At 41.8% G+C, this 13,095-nt stretch overlaps 1 protein-coding gene and 1 long non-coding RNA gene across 2 annotated transcripts in view; one reads left to right on the top strand and one right to left on the bottom strand.

The window, feature by feature from the left end:
• The window catches only part of SRD5A2 (steroid 5 alpha-reductase 2), a 28,083-nt gene extending 20,728 nt beyond the window's left edge, over window positions 1-7,355 (bottom strand). Inside the window, exon 1 of the mRNA XM_070950418.1 lies at window positions 7,042-7,355. Coding sequence (XP_070806519.1) covers window positions 7,042-7,355 — 314 coding nt within the window. The remainder of the gene's footprint in view (window positions 1-7,041) is intronic.
• LOC139321640 (uncharacterized) lies at window positions 7,024-10,362 on the top strand. The gene is made up of 3 exons (XR_011600809.1): window positions 7,024-7,187; window positions 7,871-7,992; window positions 9,902-10,362. It is a non-coding gene; the product is annotated as an uncharacterized lncRNA (long non-coding RNA).
• Window positions 10,363-13,095: the final 2,733 nt, after the last annotated feature.

Here is a 13,095-nt window from a genome sequence, read left to right as displayed (position 1 = left end):
TATATTGCTCTAATTGAGTGTATGAAATACTCCCCAAAGTGCATTTTTTCTACTATTTTAAACAAAAATTGCCAGTTCAATCGATCAAATGCTTTCTCTGCATCCACGAATATAAACGCTGCAGGGACCTGATTATTTTTCTCCAAATATTCCAATAAGTTTATAATTTGCCTAACATTATATTTCATCTGTCTCCCTTTTATAAAACCTGATTGGTCATTGTGAATAATTTGTTGCATAACTGGCATTAGTCTATTTGATAGTATCTTAGCAAAAATTTTGTAATCCGTATTAAAAAATGAAATTGGCCTAAAATTTTCAGGTTTGGTACAGTTTTGATCTTCCTTCGGAATCAATGAAACAAAAGCTGTTTTCCAAGAGGGTGGGACTCCTCCCCCTGATTGAATTTTACAAAATAGAGTTTTAAGAGGCTCTACCATTTCAAGCTGTAAGTTCTTATAATAAACAGCTGTTAGTCCATCTGTTCCTGGAGCTTTCCCTATTTTTAACTGCTTAATTGCCACAACAATCTCCTCCGAAGTTATTGGTTATTGTTATTGGAGACTTGCATTTTTGAATGCTTTGGAAGGAGGTGCAACAATGATGGTGGCAATCAAGCAATTAGCAACATTCTCCAGCACAAGCATGAAGCCAAAAGAAAAGATGTATCTTATTGGCATTATTAGACCAGTATTTTTCAATCTTGGCAACTGGAAAATGTGTGGACTTCAATTTCCAGAATTCTTCAACTATTAGGCTGGCCAGGAAGGTGGCTGAGAAATAATGAGACTTGATATCTACATATTTTCAAGCTCCCATTGTTAAGAAACACTGTAGACTGACAAAGGCACAAAAACTCTAAAGTGAGTGTACTAGTTGGCCAACATCTGTATTTGTCTTTTAATACAGGTAGTCCTTGACTTACAACAGTTTGCTTGGTGTCTGTTCAAAATTACAATGGCACTGAAAAAGTGACTTATAACCTTTTTCACACTTATGACCTTTGCAGCATCCCCTGGACATGTGATCAAAATTCAGATGCTTGGCTACTGATTCACATTTATGACAGTGGCAGTGCCCTGGGGTCATGTGATCCCCTTCTGAAACCTTCTGACAAGCAAAGTCAATGGGGAGGCCAGATTCACTTAACAACCGTGGTTACTAATATAACAACTGCAGTGATTCACTGAACAAACGTGGCAAGAAAGGTCATAAAAATGGGGCAAAACATCTGACTCAGCAACATCAATTTACAATTAACCACAAAGGGAAGGAGAATGGGGCCTGAACATCAGGGAGCCCAAAGGCAGGCTTTGAAAAAAAAATGAATGGAGTGGAAAAGTTGGAAAGAGAACTCTGCTGTTGTGGTTATTCTGGTACACAATGTAACTTCAACCCAAAGAACAAAGTATACATACCAACTAATGAATAAAATAACAGTATGCAGTAAAATCTGTCTCAAAAAAAAAAATCTTACTCCGAAAAGTTTGCTATTGAGCAATATCTGGCTAACCCACCAAATTTCCAAAGCCTTAACACAGAAAAATGACTGATATTTGCTAAATCCATATTCCTTTCCACAAAAGAAATTTTGTCCAAGCAGAAAAGGAATATCCATCCCCTTTGGCAGATTGTTTCTGTGGATGGCATTGCGGTTTGAGATTACAGGGAGCGTAATTGCCTATCATAAACCATTCAAGTTCATCTGGTTTTGCTGTATCAACAGTAATCCAGTACAGCTGGATCCCAGAGGCAGGGTTAAGTACATACTGTGAGGCAATTTCATGTGTTGGCATATTCTGTTCCTGGTCTTCGGGCAGAGGGAAGGAAGGATATAATAAATAAATAAATAAATAAATAAATAAATAAATAAATAAATAAATAAATAAATAAATAAATAAATAAATAAATAAATAAATAAATAAATAATAATAATAATAATAATAATAATAATAATAATAATAATAATGACCTAGCCATCAAAACTACATGGCTATGGATGAAACATGTAACAGTGATACCCATTGTCATCAGGGCACTTGGTACCATGTCAAAGAATTTTACAAAACACATCAAGAAATTGCAGCTTCCTGCTATAACACCCGCGAAACATCGTACATCTTAAGAAGGTACTTGGTTGATACCTAGGACACTGGCAGCAACCTGTATCAACCATTAGCACCAGTCAATGGTATTTGTGACACATTTTTAAATGTTCAGTTGACTGAGTTTCACGTTTAATGAATAAAAGAGATAATAATAATAGCCTTTATTGTCATTGCACATCAGGTATACAACAAAATTGATTTAGCCTCTACTGGTACAATCCATAACAGAAAATACAAGACAACATGAATAGTATAGAGTTGTTGTTGTTAGTTGCGAAGATGTGTCTGACCCATCGCGATCCCATGGACAATGTTCCTCCAGGCCTTCCTATCCTCTACCATCCTCTGGAGTCCATTTAAACTCATGCCTACTGCTTCAGTGACTCCATCCAGCCACCTCATTGTGTTGTCCCTTTCTTCTTTTGCCCTCAATCTTTCCCAGCATTAGGCACTTCTCCAGTTGAGTTCTTCCTTCTCATTAGGTGGCCAAAGTATTTGAGTTTCATCTTCAGGATCTGGCCTTCTAAAGAGCAGTCAAAGTTGATCTCCTCTAGGACTGACTGGTTTGATCACCTTGCAGTCCAAGGGACTTGCAGGAGTCTTCTCCAGCACCTGTTGTGGTCCGCCAGCAGCCTGTGGAGCTGGCAGCGGAATCGGACAGTGAGGAGGCTGAGGAAAAACATGGGCCAATCCTGGAGGCTGGGGAAGGCCCGGATGAGGGCTTTGCGTCAGAGGCAGAGATGGGGCCAGGGCCATCTAGGAGTGATGTGCAGACTCCGGAGCCTCCAGAGGCTGACAGCAGAGAGGCAAAGGAGCAGGAGGAGCCTGTTCCTAGTGCACGCATGAGAAGAGCTGCCAGAAGGCAAGAGCAGCTAAAGCAAAAAGGACGACTCGGGAGTAGGGCCAAGAGATGATTGGCCTCTCCTATAAGGCTTAAGAGACCAGCAATGGCTCTTGGGCTCTTTGTTGGAAAACAATGTTGATAGATTTGTTTCTTGTCTTGCTGCATTTATCTCTTGTCAGCAATACTGCTTCTGAATTTTTGCCAAGAAGAGCCTTTGGCAGGTTGCCTAATTAGACCAAGGTTGGTGATAAGGCTGAAAAATTGTGTTATGAAGAATTTGTTTTTAATTAGTTTGGACTATGCTGAGAATGAGTTAATTCTCAGCTGCTCTAATAAAGTCTGTTTGTTTCAAACTGATTGCATCTGATAATACCTACTTGGGCCTGGGTCACAACAGCACCATTGTTCAAAGGCCTCAATTCTTTGGCGCTAAGCCTTTCTTATGGTCCAGCTTTCACAGCCATACATTGCAACTGGGAAAACCATAGCCTTGACTATACACACTTTTGTTGGCAGGCTGATATCTGTGCTTTTCAGTATGCTGTTTAGATTTGCCATAGCTTTCCTCCCCAGAAGCAAGCGTCTTTTAATTTCTTGGCTGCAGTCCCCATCTGTCGTAATCTAGGAGCCCAGGAAAATAAAATCTGTCACTACCTCCATTTCTTCCCCATCTATTAGCCAGTAATTGAGAGGGCCAGATGCCATGATCTTAGTTTTCTTAATGTTGAGTTTCAAGCCAACTTTTGCACTCTCCTTCGTCACTCGCATCAAGAGGCTCTTTAGTTCCTCTTCGCTTCCTGCATATCTGAGGTTGTTGATATTTCTTCTGGCACTCTTAATTCCAACTTTTGATTCATCTAGCCTCACCTTTCTCATGATGTGCTCTGCATATAAGTTAAATAGGCAGGGCGACAGTATACAGCCTTGCCGGATTCCTTTCCCAATTTTGAACCAATCAGTGGTTCCGTGTCCAGTTCTCACTGTTGCTTTTTGACCCACATATAGGTTTCTCAAGAGACAAATAAGATGGTCTCTCTCTCTCTCTCTCTCTCTCCCTCCCTCTCTCTCTCTCTCTCTCTCTCTCTCTCTCTCTCTCTCTCCTATAGTATAGAGAATAATCCTTATACAAATAATTGGGGGGGAACAGTCATACGTTTCCATATGTACGTGGAGTGATTGTGATTGTATTCAGGAGTCTGACAGCCCATGGATAAAAACTGTTTTTAAACCTGTTTGTCCGCCTGGCAATGCTTCGATGTCTTCTGTCCAATGGTAAAGCTGAAAAGAAACACTGGCCAAGATGTGAATCATCCCTAAGTATCTTCCTTATTCTGATGAAACGGCGAGACCTGGAGCTGCTGTGTGGATGAGCCCCAGAAGAACCTCTAAAAAGCAATGTTTCTTATCTTTGATAACCTTAAGATGTATGGATTTCAACTCCCCAAATTCCCCAGCCAGCAAAGGGACGTCCACACATGTTAAAGTTACCAAGATTGAGAAGCGCTTCTCTAAAGAGACTTCACTCCGTTCTTAATCATGTTCAGCTCCCAGAGAATTGGGTGAAAGAGAACTGGCACACCACAAATCAACTTGCATTGTAGAGAGCCATTGTCATTAAATTAACCCTTAGCTTTCTTTGACTTTCTCCCTTCTTACACTAGACTAGGCCATTTTTGTTAAATGTACATTTTACACAACTTTATACATTTGAATCCTGCATCTGTCAATACCATACTTTTATTTTAACCTTAAAAAGCCAGCACAAATGTCATATTTTTATATAGCTGAATATAAGCTGTATCTTCCAAAACCAATTATAAAGGATAATTAGAAACATTCATTTTAATATTTTCATCAATATTAAAATGTTAATAACAAAAAATTATATCACCTTTAATCTCTTTTTAATGAAATTATGTAACATGACATTTACACAGTGTGTCTTTGGCACACACACACATTAAAGGTTTTACTTTACTTGCCCTTTCAAAGTAACTATATCGGAGATGTTACACCAAGCCAACCGCTTGTCTTTCAAAAGAGGCAACTTCCAAGTGAGTGTTATAACAATATGGCCTTAAAATGGCAGTTACAATTCTTCTGCAAAGCTATTACAACTGCTGCTGTACATAGAGGGTATTTTGGTAGCAGGTGCCACTGAATCAAACAGTGTAAAGATTGGAATAGCCCTTCAAGATCATCTAATCCAGGAGTCTTCAAACTTGTCAGATTTAAGACTTGTGGACTTCAACTCCCAGAATTCTCCAGCCAGCTATGCTGGCTGGAGAATTCTGGGAGTTGAAGTCCACAAGTCTTAAATCTGCCAGGTTGGAAGACCTCTGATCTAATCCCTCCTTCTGCCTATATGGAAGAATCCACTTTCACAACAGGAGCAGAACCAGTAGGATTTTCTACACACGGACACTCATGGATAAATCTACAAATGTGGTGAACAAAAAACTTGGTAGTTCCAACCCCTCCTTCAACTCCTACAAAACCTAGAGCCCCGTTGCTAGATGAGAATTGTGGGAATTGTAGTCCACGTCTTGCAGGATACATTGGGGTTGGCTATCCTTCACAGGAATTTTGGTTGGGAATTTTGTTCAAGAAACTTATATTTTTACATTTTTATTCTGGCACTTTTTTTTTTTTTTAAATTTGATTTATATGCCGCCCTTCTCCGGAGACTCAGGGCGCCTTACAATGCGTTAAGCAATATCCTTCATACTTTTGTATATTTATACAAAGTCAGCTTATTGCCCCCACAAACTGGGTCCTCATTTCACCTACCTTAGAAAGGATGGAAGGCTGAGTCAACCTTGAGCCTGGGGAGATTCGAACTTGCAGTAATTGCAGGCAGCTGAATGTTAATAACAGGCTATTAGTCTGCTGCGCCACCAGGCTGTTGTTTTAATGTATGAATGAAAATATAGTATATAAAAAATAAAATCGTTTTTTAAAAAAGATTTTAAAGGATTAGGAAGACAGCGCTGAGGCTCTGAAAGGGCACGGGACATAAAAGGTGAATGGTGTAAATCGTTCAATAAAGTGTTAGAAGTACAAAAACCAGTTTCATATGGTATCAAGATCTTAGTATGCCAGGGAAAGCAAGCTGTTCCATCAATAGCTTTAATATCTTCTTTCTTCCTCATTCCTCGTTTTTAAAAATAGAAGCTGAACATTTATTGCAATAAATTGCAGGAGACAGAAAAGACTAAGACTTCTCTACATGTATGGATATTTTTAGACTGCTCTCTTTAAAAAAAAAAAAAAAAAACCCATAAGATGATGCAAAGCATCATCATTTCAGCTACTCGAGAATACTATTTGCAGGAACTGCGGATCCTATCCACTAAACCTGGCAGTGAAGTCACCGGGAATGAAGGTCGACTAGAAAATGTTACTCTGTAAACAAACTTTTACTGGAATTTACTTTGGCTAAGACTTCAATCTCGCTCCGCCGGTTGAAAAACAACACGAGCCTTAAACCGAGCTCAAAATCTGACCTGAGCAACGGAACAACGGCGACTTCTCAATAACAGCCTCGTAATTCCCACCGAGTTGTAAGGCTGCGATCCTGCACACCGAAGAATCCCTCGCAAAACTCGGCGCCTTTTGCGGAACTGCAAAGAACGAACTTCCCGCTGCCTTGCCCCCGCCTCACCTCTCTCCCCCCCCCCCCCAAAAAAAAAATCTGCGCGGAGAGTCAATCCTGAAAGAAGCGAAAAAGTTTTAATTCTTTCCAAAGAAAGAATTCACTTGGATCGCCACTCCAGGGCAGAAGAGGAAGCCGCTCGAAGCTCTCCATGTTCCGTACTCGCGTAAAGGGCGCTTGGAACTCAATTTCCCACCCCACCCCGGTAAAAAGGATCAGGGTGTGTAAGAAGCGCCTAGGAGACTGGACATTCCCTACTGCCGCCCCGTCCGCTCCGCGCCCCGCAATACCTAACTAGGCGAATTCGCCTCAGGCTTAGAATAGCAAGCAGAGAAAATCCGGCGCATCCGCTTACAGAAGCGGCGCAGGGGGAGATGGGCGCGCTCTCCTCTCCACTCCTCTTTCCAGCCCGACCTCCTTCCCAAGCGAGGTACCTGTAGAAATAGTGGCCGCAGAACATGCCACCCAGCAGCCTGCAGCCCAGCGGCGCGAAGCGCGGAGGGTTGCGCAGCGCCAGCAGAAGCGCGGGCACCAGGAAGGAAGGCAGCTCCTGGAGGAACCAGGCGCAGCGGGACGGCAGGTGGGTGCAGCGCGGGGTCCTCGCGGCGGGGTTTTCCCCCGGCCTTGACTGGCGGGGTTCGTGCTTCCCGTAGTAAGTGGGCTGGTGACGAAAGAGCCACAAGTGCAGCACCCCCAAAAGCGCCATCAGGGCGCTCAGGGTCATCACCAGGCTCGGCCAGCACTGCATGGTCACGACTTCTGCCGAAGGGACGCTCAGCCACGACGGAAGAGGTCAAGGCGAAACCTGCCATGGATTATAACCGCCTCCCCTCCCAACCAAGGCATGGCGAGGTGCGAAGAAAGGGAGGGGCTCGCCCGACCCTGTGTCGTCGGAACCCGCCTCTCTTCCTCGCCCGGGCGCGCGACTGCTTTCAATCTGCCGGGGATCGCGGGAATGGGACCGCTCCCCCCTTCCCACGCGCCCCCTCACCCCCACTTCTCGCTAAAGCGGCTCAGATTTAAAAGTCAGCGGCTGGAGTTCGCGCCCCTGGTTTGTAATCCGATGTATGTATGTATGTATGTATGTATGTATGTATGTATGTATGTATGTATGTATGTATGTATGAGATTTATATGCCGCCCTATCTCCAGCCGGACTCAGGGCGGCTCACAACAATGTCCACTAAATGTTCACTTTGTTCACAATGTTCACTTTTGTCCTGTGCGACCGTCTCCCAACATTGTGGTGCCTTCCTGATTCAGGCTGAACTGATGCCCGGTCTTCAGGTTTCCCAGCCCGTTGACTGAGTCAGCGTAAGAGCTGAATCATCCCATCAGGAGTCGGCAACAGGTCTGTGGAAGGGAACGCTTGCTGCATTTGGACGGTTAAAGTTGTACTAATAAAGGCAAGTCACTCCCAAGTATCTTTGCTGCTCCGTCCTTATCTCACTAGAAAGAACCCCTTTCGATTCAATCCCAGTGATTTTAGGCATTTCAATCAATCATTAATCAATCAGAATGGAACTGGAAGGGACCTTAGAGGTCTTCTAGTCCAAACCCCCCCCCACCCCACACTCAAGCAGGAGACCTGATACCATTTCAGACAAGTGGCTGTCCACTCTACAGATCCTTTCATATTCATCTTTTCTTTCGACAGGTTGATTATGTACCATCAACTCTTCCTAACATGTAGTGACCACGTATCTAGATTTTCTCCCTTATGATTTGTCCCCCAACCTGGTTTTTCAGGTCTTCTCAACTCATCACTACTGTCCACCTTGCTTACTGATTCTTCTTCCTCTTCTCTTTCCTTCCACCTTTCCCAGCATAAACTAAAATGTGGAGATATGTGGAGTATCTTCCAAAGGGATACTGGGACTTTAGGGTTGAGTTTTGTGTCTCCTTGGTGTAAGTGGTTTTCCAGCTCAGGTCGTCCAGAGACCGCTTTTTGTTACTTCTGGAGATGGTTTGTGTGGACAGAAGTCACCTACCAATGGAGTTGGAGATGAATTTTCAGCACTCATAGAAGCAAAGTACAGTAGTTGCCATCATGCATCTCCTGGTTATGTGGCAATCACATCTCTGAACCCAATTTAATAAAGATAAAAGGGTGTCTTGCAAATGTTTATTCTGAAATCAATCTCTTCCAAGGTGATGTGCAATAAATCTTGTTTTACAATCTCCTGGAGTCCAGAGTATACTAAGCCAAAGCTAAATTAATATTATGATGATAAGGGGTATGGCATTTTTTCTTCTCTGTGTGATCTTGCAAGAGAGAGAGACACAGACACAGACACAGACACACACACACAGATGGGGGGGAGGGAGGGAGGGAGATTGTTGTTGTTAGTCGCGAAGTCGTGTCCGACCTATCACAACCAGAGGTGAGCTGCTGCCGGTTTGGACCGGTTAACCCAGACCCTCCTTGTCCATGAAAGCCATCTGGGTGACTGACCCGGTAACTTTCTCTGAGCCCATCCTTACAGGGAAGATGGTGAAGGGAATATAGAAGGAAGAAAGATTATTGGGTATGTTCTCTACCTTGAGTTACTTATAAAGTAATAAAAATGGGATTAAGAATCTAATAAATAAATACATTCTCAGAAAGAGTTTTGTGATGCCTCTGGATTTCTTCAGCAAACATCTTGTTCTTGCACTAGGGGAATTTTTTTCTCTTCCCCATAAAGTTGTGCATTGTATGGGAAAGATTTATATCTAGCCATTATTTTAAAACATAAAGACTCTTCTCTCCAAATTAGGTTGGCACAAAATCCATAACAAAGTGCTTCAATTGGCAAACAAGCTATTAAATATTTCTTCACTTGTTGAAAGGGTAAGCTGAATTATTTGTTTTCTTAGACTTCTATGGTCTGGCTCTTCCCGCAGGCGCTGCTCTTACGGAGCTATTGGAGTTCTGATATGGGTGCAGGTCTACCTGTTATGGTTTAAGATTTTTTAAAAGACTATTATTGCTATATTTCTTATGCCATTTGTTTAATATCATGGATTCTATTGTTACTTTTATTTGTTTGCCACCCAGAGATTTTTGGTAGATGGGCAGCCATATAAATATGTTAAATTATAGTAAATAAATTTTGCCCACATCTTTGAACTTGTAAATCAGGTTTCAACCCATGAGGAAAGAATCAGATTATTCCACAGGACTTAGAGTCCATGATCTTCAAAGGGAGACCATGTCAAATTGACCAATACATGTATGACAAAACACTATTATTATGAAATGAACAATCAAAGGATATGATCCCTTTTTAAATTGTTTTTTTCTGCCAGCAGGGTTTGGCCTAAATATAGAGAGAAGAGTATCTTTCTGGCTCCACCTGTTTCTCCATTGAAAACCATAAAGGATATGATGGCAAGGACTGAAGAAGGAATTATGCGGAGTGCTATTCTCTTCAAAAATGGGGTTGCTCTACCAAAACAGAAAGTTTCTGCAAATAGAAAGAGTCATCTTAATTGTGGGTTGCAGGTTTTGGACCAGTCATTTTACAATAGACTCAAGCTCAATTTGGCGCACTCTGGTAAGGTCTATGACAATTCGCCATGGCCAACTCGTCATGACCAACTCGCCACAGCCAACTCGCCATGGCTAATTCACCACAGACAACTTGCCACAGACAACTCACCACAGGACAACTCGCTGCAGGACAAGAGTTATACTAATATCCAAGTAATGGTGGAATAGAATCATTAAAGAAAGAATGCAAAAGGAGGAACAGAATAAAATGTGAATGGCAAAAATTAAAATATTTTTTATTTATTTTAAATAATGAAATAGAATTGTTACATTGTCCTACACCAAGTTGTCCCATGGCGAGTTGGCCATGGCGCATTGTCCCGCAGCGAGTAGGCTGCGAGGAGTTGGCCAGGGCAAGTTGTCCCGTTCCCCTCTGTGGTTGTGCCTGACTACTGGTTATGCCTCAACTGCTTTGTTGTGCTTTCATTTCACCGATGACAATTCAGTGTCCAGTTCCTCCCACCAAAATGGACTCTTCTTCCACTAGCAAGCTTGAAAAAAGAATGCAAAGTAGGTTGTGGGTTCTGCATATGTCCTTGTACCAGTGGTTACTACCCATTTGTGGGCGTGACTTGGGGGGGTTAATGTGACGGTGGGTGTGGCCAACTTTTTTTTTTACTTTTTTAAAGCATAGTTTTACAACCTATTCGGGTGAATAGGTGTAGGAATCTGCAATCTGCATATGTGCAGGGATTTTCCTATCTTGGATGGCAAACCTCAGATAAGGAAGGTTACTTGCACGTAAGCGCCAGGAAATTACATTAGAAGATAAGGCCCTAATTCTGTAAACAAGAGGAACAGGAGGAGAGGAAGTGGGATGTGTGTTAGATTTTAATTATAGCCAAATATTAGAAGTGCTTAAGCCAGCAGTAATGATTAAACTATGATTTAAGTTACCTGGAAGATTCTGTGAGCCAATGATATTCTGCCAAGTATGCTGTAACTTGAAAGTAACAAACTATATAATGTCACTATGTAAGACAATAAAGTTACCACATACATCCTCAACCTTTGTGTGTGTGTGGTCTCTACAAATAGGTTGTAAAAAAAATGCTTTTAAAAGGTTAAAAAAAGGCTCTGAAGATCACAGCTGTGCCTCACGACAGACAGAGCCTTTTTTTTACCTTTTAAAAGCATTTTTTAACAACCTATTCAGGCGAATAGATTGTAAAAAATGCTTTTAAAAGGTTTTAAAAAAGGCTCTGTCGATCATGTGCCACAGCTGTGATCATCAGTGCCTTTTTTTTTTTACTTTTTAAAAGGGAGTAATGACACCTGAGCGGGTAGGCGGAGCCTCGCGCCGCCATCGCTACTGGTTCTGTGAATCACCTGCCACAATTGTTACTGGATCGCCCGATCCGGTCCGAACCGGGAGCATTTCACCCCTGCCTTGTACTCAGAAATAGCCATCACAAACAATATAATGTTCCTCAGCAATCAGAGAGGAAACAAAATTGGTTATAGTTTAATCCTCAGTGAGAAAGCCATATTATGGAAGGATGGACACTTTTACAGTATGTATTTCACTGTGGCTTGATTATTTGAAAATCATAAATGTTAACAGTTTAAAATCAAAACATATTCATTAAAGTTAAGAACACCTGGCAGTATACCAGTACCCATTGTTCTAAACACTTGCCTACACTTGCCCAACATGTGCCCAACTTTGCTTTTCCTGCCAGAAGATGGGAAAACAAAGCTAGGTAAATCCAACCGATCTTTCTCTCTTGACCTTGACCCAGAAAAGGTATGTAAAAGCAACACCAGGTCAGTTTCTGTTACAGTAGGGTGTTAAACAGTGGAGTCAGTGCATAATATGCCAAGATTTTTTACAGCTGCTTTAAAAACTAATGGATGGTGTCTGCAAGAGCTGATTGTAAGAGCTCTAAATACTCATGTTTCTATGTTAAGTTTAAGGTAATGAGCACAAATATGCATATAAAAAACCCCTATATGTAACACAGCATGTTCTAACTGGAGAACTAGGCAGGTACTCGGAGGCAAGACTTGAGGAAACGCCTTATTTCTAACCGAATGCTAACAGAGAACAAGGCAATAGTGCGCGCGTGTGTGAACATTGACAACTTGTAGCCGCCTGACAGCTGCTTAAATAGGGAGCTGTCAGACAGGGTAAACCAATAAGCGGGCTGCGTTTTTCCCGCTATATTCCTGCTCGCGCTTTAGCCAATCGGAGCGGGGCAGCAACATGGCTGGCTTCGGGGAAGGTTGTAACAGCGAGGACTTAACACAGTATGTACATTAACCAAGCCTGTCATCATTCTTAGTGTAGCTGCCTGACTATAATAATCTTATTGGACTGAAATCAAGAAATTGTGAATTATCTAGCCTGAGCACAGAAGTGTATGCAGGAAAGTGATTGGCCAGATTTCATCAAGACAACTCTACTTGCAGGTGTTACGCCATTAGAATGTGAGTTAAATCTAAGGATGGAACATTTTATGAGAATACACCAGCTGAAGTTTATACCTAGTCTGTTGGAGTATATTTTTCTATAAAAAGGTTCTATGCATATTCCTGTAATAGTTTTCAAATAATTCATTTTCAAAAATCCATGTGATTATGGACAAATGGAACAAAAGGTATACTATAATTATTTGTTATCTCTTTATTGCCCAAAGTATGGGAACTCAACATGCAAAGGGTGACTAAGCTTTTGCCTATAGAGACCTCATTCAAACATCATACTAAGCTAGGATGGTTTTGATTTAATGCATTATGTGAATTCAATCACTGTCCCTTGTAAATCATGGTTTTAGATGTCATAACCTAACAAGCCTACTCTGGTTATACAAAAAGAGATTATTAAGTAAGTGATAGTTTTGTGCAATGTACTGAATTAACCTAGGGCAGTGATGGCTAACTTTTTTGCCATCGCGTGCCAAAAGCGGGGGAGCATGGGGGGGGGTCACACGCATGCGTGCCCATACCCATA

The sequence above is a fragment of the Pituophis catenifer genome, unplaced genomic scaffold (genome assembly GCF_029215685.1).
Source record: "Pituophis catenifer annectens isolate HBS135680 unplaced genomic scaffold, rPitCat1.0.hap2 SCAF_1, whole genome shotgun sequence".
In the NCBI taxonomy this organism is placed as follows: Eukaryota; Metazoa; Chordata; class Lepidosauria; order Squamata; family Colubridae; genus Pituophis; species Pituophis catenifer.
Note: the sequence above shows the minus strand (reverse complement) of the source record. Positions and strands in the feature narration are given on the sequence as shown.